Genomic DNA, 13,377 nt, shown 5'->3' on the forward strand with positions numbered 1-13,377 from the left:
AGTGAGGACAGCAGTACACAGGGGGAGGGAGGCAGAGCACCCCAACAGGCAGGATGAAGCAGTGTGGTGGCCGCAGACAGAAGGCAGGCAACCGTTCCCCGTAACACCAACACGAAGGAAGTTGCCAGTACAACTGTTAGGTCTTCCCGAGTCTGGTTGTTTTTTAAAGACTCTGCCGATAACCCCAAAATGGCCATTTGCACCACCTGCCAGGCCAGCATCAGCAGGGGTGGCAAAACGACCAGCCTGACCACCACCAGCATGATCAGGCACATGGCAGAAAAGCACCCGACTTTGTGGGCCAAACCCCAGGGTCCAGGAACATTGTCTGCGGGTGGCACCATTGCTTCTTCCGCTGTTGTGCATGCAAGCCAATCCCCTGTCCATGGTGCATGCGAAGACGCCTCCTGCCCTGTACCTGTCATTGCACACTCTCAAGTAGCAGCATCAGGAAGCACGTCCATGTCCTTGTCTCAGCGCAGCATTCAGTTGTCCATACCCCAGTCATTGGAACGCGTGCGCAAATATGCAGCCAACGCCCCACAGGCCACACTACTGCTTGCGCTCGAAATGTTGCCTTTTAGGCTCGTGGAGACGGAAGCATTCCGCAACCTGATGGTGGTGGCCGTCCCTCGGTACTCGGTCCCTAGCCACCACTATTTCTCCCGGTGTGCCGTTCCCGCATTACACAAGCACTTGTCCCAAAACATTAGCCGTGCTCTCAACAACGCAGTTACCGGTAAAGTCCACCTAACCACGGACACGTGGACAAGTGCTTGTGGGCAGGGACGGTACATCTCGCTGACGGCACACTGGGTTAACATAGTGGAAGCCGAGACCCAGTCAGACCTTGGGACGGAACACATCCTCCCAGAATCAACAAGGCATTGGTGTTCAGTTCAGACTCCACACATAAGACCTCAGGAGTGGACATGGATGTCAGACATCTGTACCATCCTCCAAAACTTTGAGGACCCCACCAAGATGGTGAGCGGCAATGACGCCATAATTAGTGTCACTATCCCGCTTCTCTGTCTTCTGAATCGCTCTCTGCTCACAATCAAAGAGGATGCATTGCAGGTGGAGCACGATGAAATGGAGCAAGGAACCATACAGGGTGATTACACACAGCCAAGCCTCATCTCATCCCAACGTGGATTGGGTGACAATGAGGAAGAGGAGGAGGAAGGACAGGAGCTAGTTTCATGCACTATAGACGGTACTACCTGCACAGCTGTCATACCGTCTGTTAGACGAGGATGACCCGAGGACAGAGAGGAGGAGGAGGAGAGCATGGTCAGTCATCCTCTTGGTGAGGACACGGAAGTCTTGCCTGTTAGTAGTCTGGCACACATGGCTGAGTTTATGTTACGCTGCCTTTCCCCTTGCGTTCTCAAAATTTTGGGTGACAGTCATTACTGGTTGGTGACACTTCTAGACCCACGCTATAAGGAGAACTTTATATCTCTTATTCCTGAGGTGGACAGGTCTACAAAAATGGGGCTGAACCAGAAGGCCCTTGTTGCCAAACTATTAAAAAAATTCCCTTCTGAAAACGCTGGCGGCAGAGGGCACACTTCATTGGACAGCCAAGGAGTACAGGCGAGAGAGACACAACTTCAATCCAGCAGAGGCAGGGAACACTGTCAAAGTTCTGAGTTTTCTCAGACCCTCCCATCGCACAGGCCCTGAGGTGCGGGGTACTCTGAGTGCAAAGTTTGGGAAGATGCTGAGGGAGTACCTTGCCGACTATACCAACGTCCTCCGTGATTCCTCTGTGCCTTATAATTATTGGGTATCCAAGCTGGATACGTGGAATGAACTGGCTCTCTATGCCTTGGAGGTCCTGGCCTGCCCTGCCGCCAGCGTTTTATCAGAACGGGATTTTAGTGCCGTTGGTGGAATTATAACTGATAAGTGCTTCCGCCTGTCAACTGAAAATGCTGACAGGCTGACTCTTATAAAAATGAACAAGGGCTGGATTGGGCCAGACTTCTCAACACCACCGAATGATAGCAGCGTAACATAAACTCCAATCCAGTGTCTTTTCTTGGGAGGTGTATTCTCATGCACCTTTTCACACCCACACATGGGTATACGCTTCCTGATTTTGGTTATTTGCTCTTGTCCTCCTCCTTCTCCTCATCCTCCACCACCATATCACCAGGGTGACCGTGGTCTGTGATGCAACACCCACCTAATTTTTTTAAAAGGTGTTTATGATGCCCGTAAAAATTTTTTTTTATGCAGTATGTTCATGTATACCCCCCAGGGGTAAATGTTTGTCAGCCCATACACTTAGTGCATGGGCATTACAAGTATAGGAGACCCGCTCCTTTCTAATGGGAACATTTTTTTATGAGGCCCTCCTCCACGTCTCTTCCAAGGGTCATTGAAGTGCCTCCAAATTTTTGGCAGCCCTTGCATTCACTGCATAGGCCAACACTATGGGAGACTCTCTCCTTTCTAATGGGAATTTTTCGTTACTGTGGCCCTGCTCTATGTGTCTTTAAATTCTTAGTGGGGTTTTTCCTAAAATTGGTCAGACGTTGGACTCACTGCATACCCTATAACTGTATAGCAGACCCTCTCCTTTCTAATGGGAACATGTCGTACCTTGTTACTGTGGCCCTGCTCTATGTGTCTTTAACTTCTTAGTGGGGTTTTTCCTAAAATTGTCAGCCGTTGGACTCACTGCATACCCTATAACTGTATAGCAGACCCTCTCCTTTCTAATGGGAACATGTCATACCTTGTTACTGTGGCCCTGCTCTATGTGTCTTTAAATTCTTAGTGGGGTTTTTCCTAAAATTCGTCAGCCGTTGGAATCACTGCATACCCTATAACTGTATAGCAGACTCTCTCTTTTCTAATTGGAATTTGTCGTTACTGTGGCCCTGCTCTATGTGTCTTTAAATTCTTAGTGGGGTTTTCCCCAAATTTTGGCAGCCCTTGCATTCACAGCATGGGCATTACCACTATAGGAGACCCGCTCCTTTATAATGGGAACGTTTTTTTTTATTGAGACCCTCCTCTATGTCTCTTCAAAGGGGTATTGGGTGTGCGTCCAAATTTTTGGCAGCCCTTGAAGTCACTGGATACGCAATAACAGTATAGGAGACCCACTTGTTAATAATAAGAAAATCAAAGCATAGCCGGCTGATGGCTCTCTAACAATAGCGAGGGCCGACTGCTGGCCTTTTAAAAATGGTAAAGGCCGTCTGATGGCTCTATAAAAATAGGCTTTATGACTTTCAGAGTCCCTCCATCATAAATACAACAGAATGTGTCTGATGATGTGTCACACACCACATTGCCAGATAAGGTTGTAAAATGTTAAAATGACATTTCCCGGTGAATGCATTTGTCTTAAAAAATAACGTAAAAAAACAAAACAATAGGATCTTTCTTTAGTATAAAAAACAGCGTCACCAATTTAACCTCAATGTAATCACGTTGTTCAGCTCATGCACCTCCATCTCCGAAATGACCACATCAGTCACAAGCTGACAGCACTGCAGCACTGCCTTGGCCAAGCGGCAACAGGCTGTGCTGAAGATAATATGCTTGATGCTTAATTGACAAACTGCCCAGCGCTGCATAGTTGTTGAAAGCTGTAACACAGCAGGCTGATCTGTGGCTCTCACCGCTGAACATACAGCCAGGCATGGTCGTGTGTGACAATGGGCGGAACCTGTTGACAGAGAAATGACAGCCGGAGTAGATACGGTTTCCCTCTATACCAGTCCTTTCACCGAGCTAAATACAACTCTCAGCAAAAAAAGTTGTGGACTGGCTCCGTACCGCCCCTGGCTACATTCACCTGTCCACGTGTTTGTGGTTAGGCGGTCCTTCCCAGTAAGTGCACTGGGGAGGGCACGGGTAATGTTGTGGGAACAGAGAAATATAGTGGCGGCTGGGGATCGAGTATAGACACCCGGCTGCCGCTGGCATAAGGTTATGAAAAGCTTCCGCCTCCATGAGCCTAAAAGGCCACATTTCAAGTGCCAGCAGCTGTCTAAAATTTGGCAGTATAGTATTGCAGCCTGGGGTGGGTGGCTGCCTGCATACTTGCGCTTGCATTCCAAGGAATGGGGTAGGGACAACTGAATGGTGCAGTGGGACAAGGACGTGGACGGTGATTTTTGCAAGTCTGCAACGACAGGTGCATGGCGGGAGGCATCTTCGCATGCGCCAAGGATTACTTATGATGGGCACACTTTTAGGCAGTGACCTGGGAGTCAGAGATGCTTCCAGAGGTCTTTAACATGCTGTTCCCAAGACTTTCAGCACTGTATGTATGTGTCTGATGATGTGTCACACACCACATGGCCAGATAAGGTTGTAAAATGTTAAAATGACATTTCCTGGTGAATGCATTTGTCTTGGTTGAAAGCAATGCTAAAGTGCAAAAACGCATCAAAAACGCTATGTGTGAACATAGCCCAAGTTGTGGAGGAGTATTTTTGTTTTTGGTTATTTATTTTGCCTTATATACAAGTCATTACCCTGGAAAGGATGTTCCTTAACATATTTCCCAGGAAAATCCATTTTGGTTTTGTTTTTGTATGTTTTATTGTAAGTCCGTAAAAGTGGCATAATACTCTGACCACGTTGTTGACAGCAGTGATCTGGGAGTCAGAGATGCTTCCAGGGGTCTTCCCCATGCTGTTCCTATGTCATTTGAGCACTGTTCCCATCGATTTGGGCAATTTTTAGGCCCTCTGCAGACCGCCGGGGGGAGCCGCCTGAAAACTGCTCGAGTTTCCCATAGACTTACATTGGGCTCGTTGCTCGGGTGGAGCACCCGAGTATTCCAATTTGCTGGACCCGAGCAACGAGTACCTGAGCATTTTAGTGCTCGCTCATCACTACAGTCATGGCCAAAAGTATTGAGAATGAGACAAATAGTAACTTTTCCAAAGTTTACTGCTTCATTTTTTGTAATGGCAATTTGCATATACTCCTGAATGTCAAAGAGTGATCAGCATAACAGCAATTACTGTACTTGCAAAGTCAATATTTGCCCAGAAAATGAACTTTAACCCCCAAAACACATTTCAACATCATTGCAGTCCTGCCTTAAAAGGAGCAGCTAACATCGTTTTAGTGATTGATCCATTAACACAGGTGTGGGTGTTGATGAGGACAGGGCTGTCGATCAATCAGTCATGATTAAGTAAGAATGACATCACTGGACACTTTAAAAGGAGGCTGGTTCTTGGTATCATTGTTTCTCTTCAGTTAACCATGGTTATCTCTAAAGAAACACGTGCAGCCATCATTGCACTGCACAAAAATGGCCTAACAGGGAAGAGTATCGCAGCTACAAAGATTGCACCTCAGTCAACAATCTATCGCATCATCAAGAACTTCAAGGAGAGAGCTTCCATTGTTGTCAAAAAGGCTCCAGGGCGCCCAAGAAAGACCAGCAAGCGCCAGGACCGTATCTTAAAACTGTTTCAGCTGCGGGATCGGACTACCAGCAGTGCCGAGCTTGCTCAGGAATGGCAGCAGGCTGGTGTGAGTGCTTCTGCACGCACTGTGAGGCGGAGACTCTTTGAGCAAGAGCTGGTTTCAAGGAGGGCAGCAAAGAAGCCACTTCTCTCCAGAAAAAACATCAGGGACCGACTGATATTCTGCAAAAGGTACAGGGAGTGGACTGCTGAGGACTGGGGCAAAGTCATTTTCTCTGATGAATCCCCTTTTCGATTGTTTGGGACATCTGGAAAACAGCTTATTCTGAGAAGAAGAGGTGAGCGCTACCACCAGTCTTGTCTCATGCCAACTGTAAAGCATCCTGAAACCATTCATGTGTGGGGTTGCTTCCCAGCCAAGGGAATCGGCTCACTCACAGTCTTGCCTAAAAACACAGCCATGAATAAAGAATGGTACCAGAATGTCCTCCAAGAGCAACTTCTCCCAACCATCCAAGAGCAGTTTGGCGCCCAACAATGCCTTTTCCAGCATGATGGAGCACCTTGCCATAAAGCAAAGGTGATAACAAAATGGCTCATGGAACAAAACATAGAGATTTTGGGTCCATGGTCTGGAAACTCCCCAGATTTTAATCCCATTGAGAACTTGTGGTCAATCATCAAGAGACGGGTGGACAAACAAAAACCAACAAATTCTGGCAAAATGCAAGCATTGATTATGCAAGAATGGACTGCTATCAGTCAGGATTTGGTCCAAAAGTTGATTGAGAGTATGCCAGGGAGAATTACAGAGGTCTTGAAGAAGAAGGGGCAACACTGCAAATATTGACTTGCTGCATTAACTCATTCTAACTGTCAATATAACCTATTGGTACTCATAATATGATTGCCATTATATTTCTGTATGTGATATTAACATCAGACAAATACTAATAAAAACCAGAGGCCAGCAGATCATGTGAAAATATAATTTTGGTGTCATTCTCAATACTTTTGGCCATGACTGTAGTTGGTACATAAAATGACAGTAATGGGACTAGGGTAAAATATCTGTAACTGGGTTAACAACTAGCTCAGTAATAGATAACAAAGGGTGGTTATTAAAGAAGCACTCCTCCTCCCATCAAAGTTGTTATCCTCTTAATATATTGTAATCATCATATTATATTGCACTGTGTACTTACTATTGCTCATTTTGCCTTTCTACCCAGTAAATTCTTTTCTTTTCTCTGCTCTGTGTAGAAACAGGACGTCTCTTTTCCCTGCAGAAATCATATCCCTCTTCAACTCATGACCCAGCTGCTGCCTCCTCAATCTTACAGAGACTTTTGCTGTGACTTATGAATCATGCAGGGAAAATTGACTTCCTGTTTCTACATAAAGCTTAGAAAGATTCAGCTGAAAGTTTTTAATCACATAATGTCATAGACCTAATGGAAAACAAAAGAATTAACTGGGTAGAAAATCACAATGAGCAATTGTAAGATCACAGTGCCATATAATATGATGATTGCAATATATTAAGAAGATAAAAACTTTGATAGGAGTGCTTCTTTAATGGAACACACTCGGATTGGGTCACAGTTAACAGTGGGGTACCACAAGGGTCAGAATTGGGCCCTTTTCTTTGTAACGTATTTAATGTTGACTTTGTAGAGGGCATACAGAGTAGAATTTCAAAATTAGCAGATGATACTAAATTCTGCAAGGTAATCAACACAGAGGAAGATAATTTAATGTTACAGAGGGATTTATATATGTTGGAGGCTTGAGCTGAGAAATGCTAAATATAAAGTCATGCACTTGGGCAAACAAAATAAAATGTATAATTGTGTACTGAATTATAAAACACTGAGTAAAACTGTCACTGAAAATAACTTGGCGAATGGGTGGACGGCAAATCCAACGTTAGTGACCAGTGCCAGGCAGCTGCTGCAAAGACAAATAAAATAATGGGATGCATTAAAAGAGGCATAGATTCTCATGACAAGTGCATAGTTTTGCCTCTATACAAGTCACTAGTGCAGCCATACTTAAAATACTGTGTACAGTTTTGGTCTCTGGTACATAAGAAGAACATAATTGAACTTGAGCGGTTGCAGAGAACAGCGACCAAGGCTATTAACGGAATGGGTGAACAGCATTACCAAAACAGGATATCAAACTTGGGGTTATTCAGTTTAGAAGAATAAAAGGCTTAGGAGCAATTTTATTACAATATGCAAATATATGAGGGGACAGGACAGAGATTTTTCAAATGATCTTTTTACACTTAGGCCTGCAACAGTCACAAGAGGGCATCCTCTACATCTAGAGGAAGGAAGAATTAATCATAATCGCTGATTCTTTACTGTACGGCTATGTGCCCACGATGCAGAAATGCTCAGGATTTTTTCCTGAGCGTTTCTGCATCTCCCTGGCAGAAAAACGTATGCGGATTGTACATGCGGATTGTACATGCGGATTGTACATGCGGATTGTACATGCGTTTTCCTGCCAGGGACATGCGGATGTGAAGCTTTCTTCACTTGCATTTCCGCATGCGGGTTGTCAAGTGCTTTCCAAGCGATTTTAGCATCACTTGGAAAGTGCTTGACAACTTGGTCACACTATATAAATCCATGAAAACAGCATGGATTTATATACTGTGACCGAAAGAATGGTAAAAAATAAATATATACTTACCCTCTGATGGCCCCCGGTGTCTTTATCCGATGCGTCCTGGCTTGCCGGCAGCTCGCGGTACACTAAAGGACCTGCCGACGTCAGCGGTCGCGTGACCCGTCACATGACTAAATGACGTCATGGCAGGTCCTTTTCAGACCATCGCGAGCTGCTGGCAAGCTGAGTTGCATCGCTAAGGACACCGGGGGCCATCAGAAGGTAAGTATAATGTATATTTTTTACTTTATTCTTTTTTTTACAGGTACTATGGTACCCGGGTCTGGAGCAGAGTCTCATCTTCTCCAAACCCAGGTACCAACCGCACATTGAAACGTGTGGAATCTGCATGTGCACATGTAGTGATGCGGATTCCATGCGTTCCAATGCAAGTAAATGGAGGCGAAAACTCAGCGCTTCCGCAAAATAATTGGTAGTGCTGCGTTTTTTTCCGCAATGATAATCCGCAGTGGAAATTTCCGCAGCATGTGCACAGCAAATGCGGATTATCATTGGGGAACATGGCAGGCCTTCTACCAAGCGTTTTCTAAGCATTTCTGCAGCGGAATTGCAGCTGCGAAAGCGCTTAAAAAGCGCATAGTGGGCACGCAGTCTAAGAGCAGTGAAAACTATTGAACTTTCTGCCATATGATGTTGTAATGTTTGATTCACTACAACAAAAGTTCAAGGAGGGAGTGGATGCCTTTCTTGAAAAATATAGCATAACATGTTATGGGCACTAGATTATGTAAGGGGGTGTTAATTGCTGATTGCTGTATGCCGACTCAGAAACAAATTTTTTTCCTATTATGTAGCTATTAGTGTCTGCCTCATAGGAGTTTGACTTGCTCTGGATCAACATTTTAGGCTATAGGTAGAACTCGATGGACTTTTAGGGGTATTCCCATCTCCATTATCCTATCCCAATATGTAGAAGGTGTAATAATAATAATATTAACAAATACCTCCAATTAGAAATGTAGTATAGTTCTTCTGATTTTCTATTTCACTTACCCGATTTGCAGGCATTGCAGTAGCTTAGGTATCAATGGTTACAACCGTTCAAAGTTAACTAACAAACTAACTGTCACTATATGAGTGGTCTTAACCATGGATACCTAAGCTACTGCAATGCCCTGCAGATGAGGTAAGCGACATAGGAAATCAGAAGAACTATACTACATTTCTAATTGGAAATATTTGCTTATATTATTTATTACACCTACTACATATTGGGAAAGGATCTAGGAGATGGGAATACCCCTTTAAGTCTACTTTCAACCTTAAAAACTATGAAACTATGAATACATAGCTATACAATTTCCAGATATTATTGCAAACAAACTGCATTTTCTTATATGTGTTTTTTTTCATCATCAGATACTGTAGGTCATCAATATCAAATCGGTGGGCTCTAACATCTGGCATCCACACTTATCAGCTCAGTTCACTGTGTTGGTCAATTTCATTATTTTGTTCCATCATAGGTGGGCTGGATTTCTTTATAAGCTGGACACCAGCGGCACTAGTCCTACATGATAGACCTTTAATTAGTTTGTCCGGTTTGCTACATAGGTTGCACTTTTTGTGTAGGAAATGCAAATAAAGTTATTCACTTTAATGCATATTTAGGTGCTATAACACCTTATTTTAGTGTTTGGAATTAATGATTCAAAAATTGTTTGGGTTTTTTTCTCCCAAAATTGCACGGTCTATCGGCTGCAGGCTAATGAAAAGCTAAAAGTCACAGTCAGCAGAGTAACGCTAAAGAGTGTGATAAAGAAAAATCCCCAACGTCCATTGTAATCCCAAATATGGAGAAAATTTTTGGTGCTAATGCCACATCAAAAAAGAGAAATAAAGTTCAGTACAATGCAAGTGAACGAGGTTTTAACAAATGTGATTAACAAAAATCGCATTTCAATTTTTATTTTTCAGTACAAAGGATATCTTTGGGTTGCACAGGTCTCAATCAAGTAATATGTTGCTGCAGATATCTTGGGGGTGTTTGACTGCCCATGCCTAAAAATTACCTATAAAGGGTTTGGGGATTTCAGAAATCCTAAATATGGCCAGGGAGAAGGAACGCTATAAAATAACAAAGGTCTCGCTCCATATATTGCAGGTCCACTGATGATAAGCTGATAGTTGACAAGGCTTCATCATCACTAGTCCCTTATAGATGGGATTTCATTTTTTTAGGATTCTAATAATGATTTTTCTTATTTTTTTTTTATGCAGGAGGCAAGCTGTGGCTATGTGATCATTATAATGGCTCTCTTCTGGTGCACAGAAGCTCTCCCATTGGCTGTTACTGCTCTCTTCCCAGTGGTGTTATTTCCAATGATGGGTATCATGGACTCAACAGCGGTAAATTGCTTTCTTTCATGTAATCAACTATTAGGCCGTTTGCATGGATTTATATAGTGTGACCAAGTTGACAAGCACTTTCCAAGTGATGCTAAAATCGCCTGGAAAGCGCTTGTCAATCTGCATGCGGAAATGCATATGAAGAACGCTTCACATCCGCATGTCCCTGTCAGGAAAACGCATGAACAATCCGCATGTACAATCCGCATGTACAATCCGCATGTACTATCCGCATGTACAATCCGCATGTGCAATCCGCATGTGCAATCCGCATGTACAATCCGCATGTGCAATCCGCATGTACAATCCGCATGTGCAATCCGCATGCGTTTTTTCTGCCAGGGAGATGCAGAAACGCTCAGGAAAAAATCCGGAGCATTTCTGCATCGTGGGCACATAGCCTCGCACACACAGTGTATGGCTGGCCCCCCCCTACTGGTCATGCATTCTTGACCTCCTGCCCCTAGAAGCACATCTCACGTACTATGTGCTGTGCCACTAATCATAGCCTCCTTGTGCTGGAGAGGAGAGCCTTGGTTGCCTCCCCATTAGCTACAGTACCTGATAACTCTACAGTATGAATCTTTGAATGTTATTGAACTTAAAATAATAAATCTTATATTAAGATCATAAAATGCCGCTTATGCTATGATTACTGTCTGAGAGAGGGTGTGTTAGCAGAGGTGCATCTAGGTTTTTCAGCACCCGGGGCCAGAATTCAGTTTGGCGCCCCATCTCCAAGCACATATGCGATTTGCACATTTAGTCACATGCCGACAAGCTGCTCTTCCTGATTCTCTCAATGTTCAGTGAAAAACTGAGAGGAGCAGGAAGAAAAGTTCATTGTCACTTGACCATAAGTATGAAAATCATATATGAGTGAAGTGACTGTGATAACTGCTGGAACCTGCAAGCAGAGCTGAATCCTGACAGTGAGGATATTACACGCTATTAGGATTGTCATGCTACAGGGCTTCATTTTATAATTAAAGGGGTTGCCAAGGTTTGAGATGAAAGTCTGCAGTCATTTTATGTGACTGCAGACTTCTGAATTCTCACAGCGCATGCACTGCACACTTTTAGGATTCTCCCTAGCCGGTGGCAAGTGGCCGGTCATGTGAGTGCAAGTAGGCAATTTGTATACTTCTGGCCACATTCCGACTAGATGTGTCTGGTCTCACTCAATTCATTGTCATTGTGTGAGTCAGCACGTGACCACATTTATGCAGAGAATCCTGACAGCGTGCAGTGCGCACTGTGGGAATTCAGAAGTCTGCAGTCACATAGAATGACTGTAGACTCATCACAACCTTGGACAACCCCTTTAATGCTCCTAACATAAATAAAAACATGAGAATTAGTCAGTATCACAAAAAAATTTACATCCAGGTACCTTATAGATGACCTTGTCTCTGGAGTCGTTCTCTTTCTTCATTTTAACCAGACTCTATGATGAGATTTCTCAGCCACAGCTCATCTCTATAGACTTCCATCTTCTCCGGTCTTCTGCAGCACACCCCTACGCGATGCCCTTAAAGATAACAGTGTCATTATAATGCTCCTGAATAAAAATATCTGCGCTATGCTGAGCACCTGAATAAATAATTGCCCCTCACTATATTCCCTGCACAAAATATGACCCCCACACTGTCCCTCTTATGGTACATGCCCTTCACACTGCCCTCTCCTTTCCAAACTGTGCCCCCTCTTCACACTATCCTCTCACACTGCATCCCCTCTATAGGGCCCAGTCTCTATACTGTGCCCCCTCATCACACTCCCCCTCCCTGGCATACTGTCCCCTCCTGGCTGTGCCCTTACACTGTCCTCTCATGCTACCCCCTCACACTACTCAGTGTCTATTCTGTGCCCACTCCCCCTCGTTCCTCATACTGTCTCTTCTCACATCCCCACTGCTAACCATACTGTCTCCTCATATATTTACCTCCTCACTTTCCATACTACCTCCTCACACATCCCCCCAACTCCCCATACTGTGTCTCCACCCATCTGACCTCCCTCACTCCCTATACTGTGTCCGCAAACATTCTCACCCTTGCTCCTCATATTGTGTCTGCACCCATTCCCCCCACTCACCATACTCTGTCTGCATCCATGCCCCCCACTCACCATACTGTGTCTGCATCCATGCCCCCAACTCACCATACTGTGTCTGCATCCATGCCCCCCGCTCACCATACCGTGTCTGCATCCATGACCCCCTCAAATTACTCCCACTTCCCCCTCTCCATATTGTGTCCGCACCCATCTCTTCCTTGTTCCCCAAACTGTGTCCTCAAATCCCATTACATCTGTGGCCCCCCCAAACTGTGTCCTTAGATCCCATTACATCTGCCCCCCCAAAGTGTGTTCTTAGAGCCTATTTATTCTGCCCCCCCAAAACTGTGTCCATAGATCCTATTGCATCTGCTCCCCCAAACTGTGTCCTTAGATCCTTGACATCTGCCCCAACTGTGTCCATAGATCCTATTACATATGCCCCCCAAACTGTGTCCTTAGATACTATTCCCTCTGCCCTCTCAAAACTGTGTCCTTAGATCCTATTTATTCTTCCCCTCCAAACTGTGTCCTTAGATCCTATTTATTCTGCCCTCCCAAACTATGTCCTTAGAACTAGTGATGAGCGAGTATGTTCTGTTAACCCTTTCGCCGAGTATGCTTGGGCCGAGCACCGAGTAGTTACAGCTGCTCGGTGTTATATTTGAATCGCTCCCGTGTGCATGATTTGCGACTGTTTGGCAGCTTTAATACATGTGAGGAATGTGTATGAAATAGACATTCCGCACATGTATTAAAGCTGTCAAACAGTCGCAAATCATGCACACGGGAGTGATTCAAATATAACACCAAGCAGCAGTAACTACTCGGTGCTCGGCCCGAGCATACT

The 13,377-nt window shown here is 44.5% G+C and overlaps 1 protein-coding gene across 2 annotated transcripts in view; it reads left to right on the top strand.

Annotated features, from left to right (window-relative positions):
• The window catches only part of LOC141232979 (solute carrier family 13 member 2-like), a 145,060-nt gene that overhangs the window by 43,295 nt on the left and 88,388 nt on the right, over nt 1–13,377 (top strand). Inside the window, exon 2 of one of the 2 annotated variants that reach the window (XM_073667848.1) lies at nt 10,341–10,469. The exons of the other annotated variant lie outside the window; for it this stretch is intronic. Within the exon in view, the coding sequence (XP_073523949.1) occupies nt 10,341–10,469 (129 nt within the window). The remainder of the gene's footprint in view (nt 1–10,340; nt 10,470–13,377) is intronic. 2 annotated transcript variants of the gene reach the window in all.

The sequence above is a fragment of the Phyllobates terribilis genome, unplaced genomic scaffold, assembly GCF_046119375.1.
Source record: "Phyllobates terribilis strain yellow unplaced genomic scaffold, ASM4611937v1 Scaffold_2__4_contigs__length_985480577, whole genome shotgun sequence".
Classification (NCBI taxonomy): domain Eukaryota; kingdom Metazoa; phylum Chordata; class Amphibia; order Anura; family Dendrobatidae; genus Phyllobates; species Phyllobates terribilis.